This window comes from Onychostruthus taczanowskii, unplaced genomic scaffold, assembly GCF_017590055.1.
Source record: "Onychostruthus taczanowskii isolate IOZ18803 unplaced genomic scaffold, ASM1759005v1 scaffold348, whole genome shotgun sequence".
Classification (NCBI taxonomy): domain Eukaryota; kingdom Metazoa; phylum Chordata; class Aves; order Passeriformes; family Passeridae; genus Onychostruthus; species Onychostruthus taczanowskii.
Window position 1 is genome coordinate 35339 of NW_024500883.1, and position 13288 is coordinate 48626.

General features: G+C 57.9%; 1 protein-coding gene across 1 annotated transcript; it reads left to right on the forward strand.

Moving 5' to 3' along the window:
• Nucleotides 1-3032: 3032 nt before the first annotated feature.
• LOC121339422 lies at nt 3033-7042 on the forward strand. The gene is made up of 3 exons (XM_041411165.1): nt 3033-3154; nt 3413-4414; nt 5654-7042. Exons 1-3 carry the CDS (start codon nt 3140-3142, stop codon nt 6488-6490), a joined length of 1854 nt encoding a protein of 617 aa, XP_041267099.1. The 5' UTR covers nt 3033-3139; the 3' UTR covers nt 6491-7042.
• The last annotated feature ends 6246 nt before the right edge of the window (nt 7043-13288 follow it).

Genomic DNA, 13288 nt, shown 5'->3' on the forward strand with positions numbered 1-13288 from the left:
GATGGCAAAATTAAAATGATATCAAAGCCTCGTGGTGTGTGGGTTAAAACATTGGGTCCCTAAAGCTGTAAATTGGTCAAAGCTTTACCAAGGGAGGCAAAATTATGATGAATCAAGCACTGATTTTTTAAACAGGTGAAGAGAAACTGCCATCAAATATACTGATGTAGATCCTGAATCAGCTGATGGTAAAGCACATCTAGTTTTGTTTGTGTGGGTCAGGCTTCAAATGATATAAGTAGAAAAGATAAAGGGAGTTTAAGACATAGATAAACTCCTGGATGTTGCCTGGAAGGTGTTTTGAGAGAGGGGCCCAACTGAAAGAGTTAATCCCAACCTAGCAGGAAGGCAGCTCAGGAAAAGTCACCCAAGAAAGCTTCCCCTACGGAGAAGGACCAGAGTGCATCCTGTAAGAAATGGGGGCATTGGAAAAAAGACTGTCCAGTGCTGAAAGGAAAATCATCAGTCGCTATCGTAGCAGCGGTCCCCAGTGGGGAATAATGAGCGTTGACTCCAGGATTGCAGCTGGCTGATCAATCGCTTTGTTATACCATACTGTGCTACTAAGAAAAACCCATCGCCCTTGCCTGACAGTCACAACACACACGTGGATCCAGCTGGTCAGTCAAGCCAAACAACCATCACCAATTGTTCCGGTTTGAAAGCAGAACCAGTGAGAGACTCCAAGTCAGAAATACAATTAGGAAAAGGGGGAAAAAAAACAACAAACACGCAATAACACAAAATGAAACCACTGACAGAATACAACCTGACACCCTGCAGCAGCCTTTGCCAACTGCATTCCCACAGGAGCAGCTTTCTTCTAATGATGTTTTTTTACTTTATTTTAATTTTTCTTAGTTTTATTTTTGACTTTATTTGTGCTCTTTTTCTTATTTTTATCTTATTTTTAATATGTTTTATATTTTTCATTTATATATTTTTAATTTTTTAAATTTTTATTATTGATTTTATTTTTGATTTTATTTTTATCTTATTTTTTATTATTTCTATCTTTTTATTATATATTACTTTGTTTTATTTTTATTTTTAGTTCTGATTTTATTTTTATTCTTCATTTTATTTTTATCTTATTTTTATTTCTGAATCTATTTTTATCCTTCTTGTTATTTTATTCTTATTTTTTATTTCTATATCTATTTTCATTAATTATTTTATTTTCCAAATAAAGAACTGCTACCCCTGCTCTCATATCTTTGCCCGAGAGCCTCTTAATTTACAATTTGTAACAATTCAGAGGGAGGGTGTTTACATTTTCCATTTTGGGGGAGGCTCCTGCCTTCCTCAGCACACACCTGTCTGTTCAAACCAAGAAACACCAAAATACCCCAAAATTACATCCAAATAACATAAGATGCCCCGAAATTACTCAAAATCACCCCAAAATTGCACCAAAATACCCCAAAATCCCATCAGGGACTCAAAAATTACTCAAAATACACAAAAATACCCCAAAATACCATAACGGAACCTGAAATTGAACCAAAATACCCCAAAATTACATGAAAATATCCCAAAATCTCATCAGGAATACCAAAATTACATTGAAATACCCCAAAATCCTGTCAGGGAACCCAAAAATCGCCCAAATGCCCCAAAATTCATTCATGCACCCCAAAATGACCCCAAATTCCCCCAGATCCAGTCAGGGACCCACAAAATCCACTCAGGGACCCCCAAAATTCCCTCAGGGTTGCCCCAATCCAGGCACGAACTGTCAAAATCCTCCTGAATCCCCTCAGGACTCCCAAAAACCCTCAGGAGGCCCCAAAATCCCCACCAAAAACTTCCTCAGAACGCCCCCAAATCCCCCCACGACCCTCCAAACCCCCTCAGTACCCCCAGGTCTCCCTCAGGGCCTCCCAATCCCCCCCCCAAAATCTCCTCAGAATCCCCCCAGATTTCCTCATGATGCCCCCAAATCCGCTCAGGACCCCTCAACAGCCTCACAACCCCCCAAAATCCCCCCCAAACTGCCTTAAGACCCTCCCAGATCCCCTCAAGACTCCTCCAGAACCCCCTCAGGACGCCCCCAAACCCCCTCAGGATCCTCAATTCTCCCTCAGAACCCCCCAAAAATCCACTCTAAGCCCCTTCGCGATCCCCCAGTTCTCCCTCAGGATCCCCCAAGGCCCCTCAGGACCCTCCACACTCTCTCAGGATCCCCCAAACTCCTTCATATCCCCTCACAATCCTCCCAAACCCCCTCAGGACCCCCGGTTCTCCCTCAGGAGTCCCCCAACTCCCTCACGACCCCTCACATTCCCTCAGGACCCGTCAACCCCCCCTCAGTTCCCTCTCAGGCCACTCCAAACGCCCTCAGGACCCCCAATTCTCCCTCAGATCCCCCTAAACCCCCTCACATCCCCTCAGCGCCCCTAAACACCCTCACAATTCCCCCAAATCCCCTCAGGACCCCCCAGTTCTCCCTCGGGACCCTCCCGAAGCCCCTCCTCACCGCACCCATCCGGCTCCCGCCGCTCCCGGTGCTGACCGCGGTCGCTGCCGCCCATCCCGCGCTGGCGGGGGGGTCCCGGGGCTCCCTCGGCGCCCCCGAATTCCCGCCCCGCTGCCCCCGCCCCCGGCCTCGGCCCCGGCTCCGCCACCGCTGGGCCCCACCGGGACCACAATGGACCGCGTTTCCGCTGGAACCGGCCACCGGCGAGGGGGGGATCTTTCGCCAGTACTTGTGCCAGCCGCTTCACGCCAGAGCAGCTGTGCTGCCATCTTGGCTGGGGGCAATTCCGCCCGCTGCTCAGAGCACTCCGCGTTGCCTCCTAAATCCAGCCGGGAACGGCGGAATTAATCCACCTGGAAATGGCGGGATAGAACCTAAATCCACTAGGACTGAGCCTAAATCCCCAGGGATTGATCCTAAAGCCGCTGGTATTCAGCCTAAAAAGCACCAAAATCCAGCCCGCTGTTTCCCATGGATGGGGGCTGTACCGGCGAGGGGCGGGGCCAGGAGAGGTGACGTCACCGCCACGCCCCTTTCCCGCGCGTACTGAGGCGGCGCTGCCCTTTCCGCGCCGCCGGTCGAGCCGGTTCTGGGCCGGGACCGGCGTTTGGCCCGGGGATCCTTCGCCGCCGGAGCGTCCCCAAGGTGTCCAGAGTGAACATGGAGCTCGAAGAGGTGCGACGGGACGGGAGGGGACACGGGGGCTAGCGGGGGGCGGCAGATGGGACAGCAGTGGGAGAGGGGGTGGCAGAGGGGACAGCAGAGGGGCAGGGAGCGAGTGGGGCTCTGAGGGGAGGGGCAGGGGGTGGCACAGGGAACAAGAGGCTGACAAAGGGACGGAGGGGACAAAGGGGACTCCTCGGGGGCAGGGGGCCACCGAAGGAGGCCGTAAGTGCCGCCAGGTCCCTGACACCTCCCGTGTCCCCTCCGCAGCTGTCCCCGGCCCTTCTGCAGCCACAGGTCACGGTGGTGGCCACCCTGGGCGAGCTGCTGGCCACCGTGCCCAGGCGGAACGAGGAGACGCTGCTCAAGTCTCTAAGGTGCCTGTACTGGGACCTGGAGGACTTCACCACGAAGCTCTGGGCCACCGTGAAGTGCATGGATGACACCTGGTGGCGCCGCAATGTAACCTCCGATAACAAAGAACCTCCCGCCTCCCTGAGCCAGGCCCTGGCCGCCTACAGGAGCACCCCCTGGACCCCCTGGTTCCATGTGACAATGGAGGCCTGGCACTGGCAGGGGACAGTGGATAAGCGCGTGGACAGCTGGGCTCAGCTGGCCAGGAAGGCCACCAAGCTCTGCAACGTCTGCAGGGAGGTGGTCACTGAGCCGCCCGGCAGGGCAGCCACCGCCAGCGCCCGGGCCAGGGAGCTGCAGGACGAGGCTGCCCGTGATGGGACAGCTCAGGAAAACATGGTGGAGCTGGGTCAGGCCCTTGGCAGGGAGAAGAGAGCCGAGGTGGTGGCCGAACATGAAGCCTGGATGTGGATAGATGTCATGGTGGCTGCCAGCCGGGCAACCAGGGCCACCATGGTGAGACAGCGGGTGGAGACGGCCCTGGGGCTGCTGGAGCGCTTGGTGGATGCGTGTGACGAAGCCACCACGTTCCTCCAGGAGCTGCAGCGCAGGGTTGGGGACATCAAGGCCGCCCTGGAGGGGACAAATGAGGAGTCCCCCAATGTCCCTGAGGATTTGGTGACCAAGGTGGCTGTGGCCGAGCGGCTGTGGGAGGCCAACGGCCGCCTGGCCAAGGATCACCTGCTGGGGACACTTCAAGGCATCATCGACTTCTTGTTCAACGGTGGTCGCACCAGCCCCTGCGAGGTGGCCGAGCGGTGCCAAAGAGCCATCGAGGACATCCCAAGGCTCCTTCGACCCCCAGACCGTCCCCAAGGTGTCCCCAAGGTGTCCCCAGTGAGCATGGAGCTCCAAGAGGTGCGATGGGGGGGGTTGGGGGTGTGTGGAGAGGGAGACAGGGGACACTGGTGGGGGAGGGGCAGTGCGTTGCAAAGGGTATTGGAATTTACCAGTATTACTGAACGGGACTGCCTTGGTCTGTGTGGCCTCAGCTGCGGAGCCAATGGCGGCACCTGTGGTGTTGTGCACCCCAGAGATGCTCTGGCTAGCTATGAGCACGTGGGGACAAGTCCAGGCACGTCCCGAGCTCCATTGCTTGAGGGCTGGAACTTGCTGTTGAGGTGGGGTCACTCCTCAGGCCTTCCTGAGCTGGAGAAACCTTTGAGGCGAGGTGAAGGAAGGAGTGGGTCCTGATGGAGAGGTTTTAATCCAGAGTTCTTATTCTGGGCTGCATGGCCTCTGAATCCTGCCACAGCTCCAACAGAGCTCCGACTGCGTGGTGTCGACTGCGTGGTGTTGCCCCTTTACCTGGGGAGAGGGTGAGGGGAGGGAACACAGGGACCACCAAAGTACAGGGGGAGGGCGTCTCAGGTGAGAGGGACACCTATAGGGGAGGGGACACGGGGGGGAGGGGTCAGTGGGCAATGGAAGGGGACACAGGGAGTGGCAGAGGACACAGCGGGGGGTGGCAGGGGCTACAAGTGTGGTGGTAGGGTGTCGGAACCCAGGACATCTCTCTGGATGCCCTGGATGGCTCAAAGCCCTGGCAGGGGCTTGGAGACCCTGGCAAGAAGCCAAAGACACCTGGAAATTTGATCTCAACTCATGGAGCAAATTACCAGCTTTATATGAAGAATTACAGGTCACAAAAGTTTAAGTAGCTCAGTAGTAGCAATCACAGGGTGAAGGGAAAAATTTTGGAGCACTGTACAGGGGGGTTTTGGACCTTGTACAGGGGGGTTTGGAATTCTGTACATGGGGGTCAGGGGTTCCATGTCGACTCCTTCTTCGGCTGCTGGGTTGGGGAAAAGAGACTTTTAACAGAGACACTCCTCGGGATCTTCCCAGTCACACTGACCAGACCAGAGGAGATCCCGAGAGTAGGGGGTGGCAGAGAGGACAGCAGTGGGGGCAGGGGGTGGCAGAGAGGACAGCAGTGGGGCAGGGGGTGGAAGGAGCTACGAGGGGAGGGACAGGGGGTGGCAGAGGAAACAAGGGGGATGGAGGTGATAAAGGGGGCCCCTCGGGGGCAGGGCCCCCCCCCAGGAGGCTACAAGCGCCACGAGGTCCCTGACACCTCCTCTGTCTCCTCTGCAGATGTCCCCAGGTCTGCTGCAGCCACAGGCCACCATGGTGGCCACCCTGGGCGAGCTGGTGGCCATCACGGCCAGGAAGGATGGGGATGTGCTGCTGCCCATGTGCCAACCATCCCTGCGCGAGGCCCTGAAGAAGTTCACCAATAACCTCAGTGTCACCGTGCATGACACTGGTAACATCTTCTGGCACCGCGATGTCACCTCTGGGTGCGATAGCGCTGTCCCCTCCCTGAGCCAGGCCCTGGCAGCCTACGCGAGCACCTCATGGACCACCTGGGAGCACGTGCGAAGCGTGGCCAGCACGTGGCAGGAGTCAGCGGCCACGCTGGACGACAGCTGGGCCCAGCTGACCAGGGAGGTCACCAAGCTCTGGGACGCCTGCAGGCACGTGGCCCTCAGCAGCTGCAGTGTTGTGGCCATGGAAGAAGTCTTGAAAAAGGCCATAAAAGAGGCCATGGTGGGGGCCATAAGAGAGGCCTTGGGAGGTGTCATAGACTATGAGGTAGGAGAGGGTGTGGGAGGAACCGTGGTGGCCGAAGACCCGGTGAGGCAGCAGGCGAAGGTGGCCCTGGGGCTGCTGAGGTGCCTGGTGACCGCGTGTAGGGAAATCACCGCGTTCTATCGGGAGCTGCGGCGCAGGGTTGGGGAGATCGTAGGCACCATGAAGGGGGCAGAGGAGCCGTCCCATGATTTCCACGCTGCCTTGGCAGCCAAGGTGGCTGTGGCCGAGCTGCTGTGGGTGGCCAGCAGCCAAGTGGCCAGGGATTACCTGGTGGGGGCACTTGAGAACATCTGCACCATCTTCAGGTGTGGTGATCCCAGTGGCTCCATTGCCTGAGTGGTGGTTAAGTGATGCCAAAGAGCCACCAAGGACATCCCAAGTCTGCTGCAGGGATGGCGATGTCACCAATGTGATGTCATCAGGGCAGTGACGTCATCGGGGACATGGCTGGCATCACCTGTCCTTTCCCCCCTCCCCTTGTGGGATTTGAGACAAATTTGGGGAATTTTCTAGGAATTTTCATTGAAATTGCCCCAAATCCTGATGGGAATTTTTGGGGTAATGTCACTGGGGACACTCAGGGACAGACAGGGACACTCAGGGGACAGGGGACAGGGCTAAATGAGTCCCCTCAAGAGCTTCCAGCTTTCCACTGTGTCTGCAGCAGAGATGGGTTACAAATGACAAGTTAATAACTGGCTTTTGCACTTTTGTATTGCCTTTTGCACTTTTGTATTGCCGTTTGCACTTTGTTACTAATCACCAGCAATCTGATACGGTATTTGATACTGATATTGATTATTGATGATTCCTTGTAGCTGCTCGTTGGTGCAATATAATCTATCAGTTTATGTGTGCACCGTACAGCCAATAAGTAAATAAATAAATAAATACCCTCTATATAAATCAGAGCAGGCTGATCTGAGCTCTGTGTCAGACACGTTACCCGACCCCATTTAGAGATGAGTGGTCAATAAAGCCATCCCAATGTTCCTTGAGGGGAGCACAGCCAGGGAGCTGATTCAAGGTGCTGTCACAGAGATATTTCCCCTTGGAAACCCTGGGTAGGATGGAGACACTGTGGACACTGGGCTGGTGGCACTGGGATTGAACTGGTGGCACTGGGTTGGTGACACTGGAATGGAACTGGGGACACTGGAACACAACTGGGAACACGGGGCAGGCTCTTTGTTCTCACAACCTCCCCGCACCATGCCGCCTGTGCCCTGGCAGCAGGAGTGACTGAAAGCCTCCTCCCCCCAGAACCACTGGCACATAGCAGCAGTCGGGGAGGAGAAACTTTCCCGGGGATCATCATCCCGGACCCGGGGTTTTAATTCCCCAGAGCAAGCAAGCAATGCTCGCTTTCCACTATGCCCCCCACCCCTGCAATGCAAATGGCAGCGTTCCTGCTTTCTGCCCCTTGGCACCACTCCCACCCCCTCTGGGCTCGGGAATGGAGGCAAAACCTCTGGGAGCCACCCCCCCGACACCTCTGGAGCACGTGGGGGGAGTCAGGCATTCCAAACCCCACCAAGAAGCCCCTGACCAAATGTGAATCGGCCCACGAAAAATGCTGTGTCCCAGAAAAACGCTGAGTGTGAGCGTTCACTCCTGCAGCACCGGCTGTAAGCAAACGAGCTGGGCTGCTTCCGCGGCAGGACAGGCTGTTTGCAGGGCCCGACACAGATGCTGACGTGGAGGACAGGGTCCCCAAAGGCGGCACAGCCAGCGGGGTTGGCCCCCACTGGCACCGTTGTCACGAATTCAATTGCTGGCTGCCATGCAGAGGGACCGGGCGGGCTGTCCAGCGCAGGGCTGCCGGCCGCCTCTCGCTGGGACCCTCTCAGAGGGTCTGCGCCCTCCCGGAGTGGGGGGGACGGAGAATCCCTCAGCAGTGCTGGCCGGGAATCTCCCTTTGCAGCCGCCAGGGTGTCCTCAGGCAGGCAGACAGTGGCGGAGGCACGCTCCCTCTCTGAGACAGGCTGTTGTCGCTCACCGCTGCTGGCAATTGCATTGCCTGGCAACACGAAGACAGGCTCTCGGATATCGGTGGTCGCTGCTGCTGTCAATTGTGTTGCCTGGCAACCCGGGCAAAGCAGTGAGAGGTGGTGCTTCTGCAATCAGAACGGTGACAAGCTTTGGGAGGGATGGACAGCATGATAATGACCCCAACAAGGTCAGGTGCACAGGGCACATGTTGTGGAGTCTGGCAAATCCGGGGCCATCTCAATACATCACCTTCACTGCAACGATCAATGCTGACACCAACTGAGAGACAGTGGGCTCTGTCCCAACAAGCTTAGAAATTATGAGAATGTGATCAATGGCCCAATGCAGGCTCATGTCTCTGCTGTGATTAAGGACTTCAAAGAGGAAATGAGGGAGGAGATGAGGAGGAACAATTCCCATGTGACACCAGTGCAGGTCACAGGCCCCAAAGTCAGAGCCCAGCGTCCCCCAGCTGGACACAGAGGGTGCACCCCAAGAACTGACCTGTGGTTCTCCCTGCATGACCATGGGGAAGACATGGGAAGGTGGGATGGGAAACACACTTCTGTCCTGGCAGCACGGCTGCATCAGCTCAGGGAGGGAAACACTAACCAAGGGAATTCCAGTAAGGTGAAGGTAGCCTCAACCTCCCATGGCCGAGCTGCCAGGTATGATCTGTCAGATCCCCCTGAAGGAACCTCTAGCATGCATGCCCAGGAAAGAAATAATAACCAGGGCTGGAGGGGCCCTGCCTCTAGCCAGGGAGAGGCACAGGAAAACCATATCTTTTGGATGGTGTGGATGCGAAGGCCTGGCACATCAGAGCCACAAAAATACGATGCCTCAGTTGATACTGGTGTGCAGTGTACCCTGATACCATCAGGACACCATGTGGGGCAGAACCTGTTTCCATTGCTGGGGTGACGGGGGGATCACAGCAATTGACCCTGTTGGGAGCCGAGGGGAGCCTGACTGGGAAGGAGTGGCAGAAACATCCTGTTGTGACTGGCCCAGAGGTTCTGTGTATTCTGGGCACAGACTTCCTCCGGAATGGCTTTACAGAGACCCAAAGGGACTCAGAAGGGCATTTGGAATAGCTGCTGTAAAGACAGAGGACATTAAGCAGTTGAACACCTTGCCTGGACTATCAGAAAACCCATCTGCAGTAGGGCTCCTGGAGGTGGAAGAGCAACGAGTGTCAATGGCCACCTTGACAGTGCACCGCTAGCAATATTGGACGAACCAAGATGTCATGATCCCCATCCACAAAATGATCCATGAGCTGGAGAGACAAGGGGTGGTCAGCAAGACCCACTCACCCTTCAACAGCTGTGCACAAGTCTGACAGAGAATGGAGATTGACTGTGGATTATTGTGCATTGAATTAAGTGACTCCACCGCTGAGCGCTGCTGTGCCAGGACGTGCTGGAACTCCAGTATGAGCTGGAGCCACGGCAGCAAAGTGGTATGCCACTATTGACATTGCCAACAGGTTTTTCTCCATTCCTCTGGCAGCAGAATGCAGGCCTCAGTTTACTTGCACCTGGAGGGGTGTGCAGTACACCTGGAACCGACTGCCCCAGGGGTGGAAGCACAGCCCCACCATCTGCCCTGGACTGATCCAGGCTGCCCTGGAAAAGGGTGAAGCTCCAGAACACCTGCAGTACATCAGTGACATCATTGTGTGGGGGAACACAGCAATGGAAGTGTTTGAGAAAGGAGAGAAAATAATCTGGAATTTTCCTCATTCATTTCCCGCCAGACTCTGCCCACTTTCATTTCTCTCCAGACCCCACCCCATTTCCACACCCCATTCATTGTCTGTCCAGGCCCCGCCCCTTTTCCAGGCCCCATTCATTGCCTGCCCCTTCCCCACCCCCAGGCCACACCCACACCCCTACCAATTGGCTGCCACTCCCTGGGCCCCGCCCATTTTCACACGCTCTCAGTGGTTAACCTTTTCAATCCCTGCCCTCTCTCTGCTCCCCCACTCCCCATTGGCCAGCCTGCATGGCCCTGCCTCCCTGTGGGCGTGGCTACAAGACTGATGGATGGGCATTCATTTAAAGGCTCCACCCAGCGGTGGCGCCGGGGGGTGGAGCCAGCCAGGGGGGAGGGCCTGGGGGCATTTCGGGTTGGGGGGAGGTCAGTCAATGGGGGGGGCCTGGGGGCTGCTGAGGGCCTGGGGGCATGGTGAGTACCCCAGTGAGGGGTGGGGGGACACAAAGGGGGGTTCAGGCCCGGTGCTTGGGGGGTTCGGTACATGAGGGGGGCTCAGTCCCAGTCCTGGTGCTCAGTGGGGCGGGGGGTGTCAATGCATGGGGTCATCCCAGTGCCCGGTGGCACCTGAGTGTCCACAAGTGTCCCCAGTGACGGGGGGGGCCCGGTAAATTGGAGGGGTGCCTGGTGATAATGGGGGCACCCGGCTGATAACGGGGGTCGGGGGGGACAGGGCCGAGCCCCAAGGGACCTCCCCGGTGCTGGGTACACCCCCTGTGCCTCCCCAGCGCTCGGGGCTTCCCCAATCCCGCTTCTGGGCACCCCCCACCAAGTCCCGGTGCTGTTCCTGGGGGGTCCCGCAGCTCCTAGGGTGTCAAAGAGGATGGGGCAGAACCCCAGTGATGGGTGGGGGGACACAAAGGGGGGTTCAGGCCCGGTGCTTGGGGGGTTCGGTACATGAGGGGGGCTCAGTCCCAGTCCTGGTGCTCAGTGGGGCGGGGGGTGTCAATGCATGGGGTCATCCCAGTGCCTGGTGGCACCTGAGTGTCCACAAGTGTCCCCAGTGACGTCACTGCCCCAATGACATCACAGCGGTGACATCATTGTCCCCGCAGCAGCCTCGGGATATCCTCGATGGCTTTTAGGCACTGCTCAGCCACGTGGGCTACCAAGGCCATCGCGGCCACCGTGGCCACCATAGCGACTCAAGAGGAGTTTGTGGATGTCCCCAAGTGTCCTCAGCAGGTGACACATGGCCAGGCAGGCGCTGGCCTCCCACAGCTGCTCGGCCTTTGCCACTTTGGCCACTAAGGCCTCGGGGACATCATGGGACGCCTCATTTGTCCCCTCCATGGTGGCCTCGATGTCCCCGAGCCGGCATCGCAGCTCCTGGTGGAACGCGGTGGCTCTGTCACACACGGCCACCAAGCGCTCCAGTGGCCCCAGGGCCGCCTCTGCCCGCTGTCCCCTCCTGGTGGCCGCCCTCACCCAGCTGTCGGCCGCCATGGCCTCTCTCATGGCCTTGGTGGCCGCTTCCTCCTCACTGGTGACCGCCGCCAGCCAGGCCTCAAGCGCGGCCACCGCCGAGGCCACCTCCTCCTCGGCCAGGGCCACCGACGGCCGCCGGGCCGCGGCCACCAGGCTGTGCAGAGATGTCCCCCAGCGGGTGGCCTCGTCCTGCGGGTTCCAGGCACGGGCGGTGGCGACGGTCGCGACGGCGGCTGCAGCGACGGCCGCAGCGGTGGCCGTGTCCCTGCAGGTGTCACGGAGCTCGGTGGCCTCCCTGGCCAGCCAGTCCCAGCTGTTCTCCAGCACTTTCGCTCACTCCCGCCAGGCGCTGGCCGCAGCTCTCACATCGGCCCAGGTGGTCCCAGGGGTGGCCCCGAGGGTGGCCAGGGCCCGGCCCTGGGAGGTGACACCGGAGTTGCCCATGGAGGTGACAGTGTGGCGGTTCAGGGCCTTATGGAGGTTCCAGGTGAATCTCCTCAGGGCCGTGTTCGGGGACTTTGGGGACACGTGTCACCGCACATCCCTGTGTGGCCCGGTCATGGTGGTCGTGCCCAGAGTGGTCACCATGGCCACCAGCACCTCCAGCCACTGGGGAGGAGACGGGGGAGGTGTCAGGGACCTCGTGGCACTTGTGGCCTCCTGGGATAGCCCCTGTGCCCTTCTGGGGTCCCCTCTGTCCCCACCCTGGAGGTCTCTGCTGTCCCCTCTGTCACTATGTCAGCCCCTGGTCCCCTCTGCCAGCCCCTGCTGTCCCCCCTGCAAGCCCCTGCTTTCTCTCCCACTGCCACCCTCGGTCCCCTCCACCCCCCCTCTTCCTGCAATGCCCTCCTGTCCCCTTTGCGACCCCCTGTCCCCTCCTGCCACCCCCATGTCCCCTCCATCCCCCTGTGTCCCCTCTGTCACCCCCATGTCCCTCTGTCCCCTCTGTCCCCAGTGTCACCAGTTGTGTCCCAGTGTTCCCAGTTCCATCCATGTGTCCCCATTCCCATCCCAATGCCACCATCCCAGTGTCCCCAGTTCCATCCCAGTGTCTCCATTCCAGGGTCACCAGATGTGTCCCAGTGCCACCAGTTCCACCCCAGTGCCACCAGCCCAGTGTCGCCAGTCCCTTCCTGATGTCTCCATCCCAGTGTCCCCAGTCCTGTCCCAGTATCCCTGTCCCAGTGCCACCAGTCCCTTCCCACTGTCCCCAGATCCATCCCAGTGCCACCAGTTCTGTCCCCCCAGTGTCCTCAGGGCTGGGTGTCTATTCCAGTGCCACCATCCCTGTGTCCCCAGTTCCATCCCACTGTCACCACCCCAATGCCACCAGCCCAATCGCACCAACCCAGTTCCAGCCAAGTGTCCCCAGTCCTGTTCCAGTGCCACCTGCTCAGTGCTCCCAGTTCCATCCCAGTGCCACCAGTTCTGTCCCACTGTCACCACCCCAGTGCCACCAGCCCAATCTCACCAACCCAGTTCCAGCCAAGTGTCCCCAGTCCTGTCCCAGTGCCACCAGCTCAGTGCTCCCAGTGCCAGCCCAGTGCTCCCAGTGCCAGCCCAGTGCCATTCCCCGCTGTCCCCATACCAATGTCACCAGCCCAGTGCCACCAGTTCCATCCCAGTGCTCCCAGTGCCATTCCCCATTGTCCCCATACCACTGTTACCAGCCCAGTGCCACCAGTTCCATCCCAGTGTCCCCAATGCCACCAGCCCACTGTCCCCAGTCTACTCATCATATCCCCATCCCAGTGTTCCCTCCCAGTGTCCCCAGTCCTGTCCCAGTGCCACCAGCTCAGTGCTCCCAGTGCCAGCCCAGTGCTCCCAGTGCCAGCCCAGTGCCATTCCCCGCTGTCCCCATACCAATGTCACCAGCCCAGTGCCACCAGTTCCACCCCAGTGCCACCAGTCTACTCGTGATGTCCCTGTCCCAGT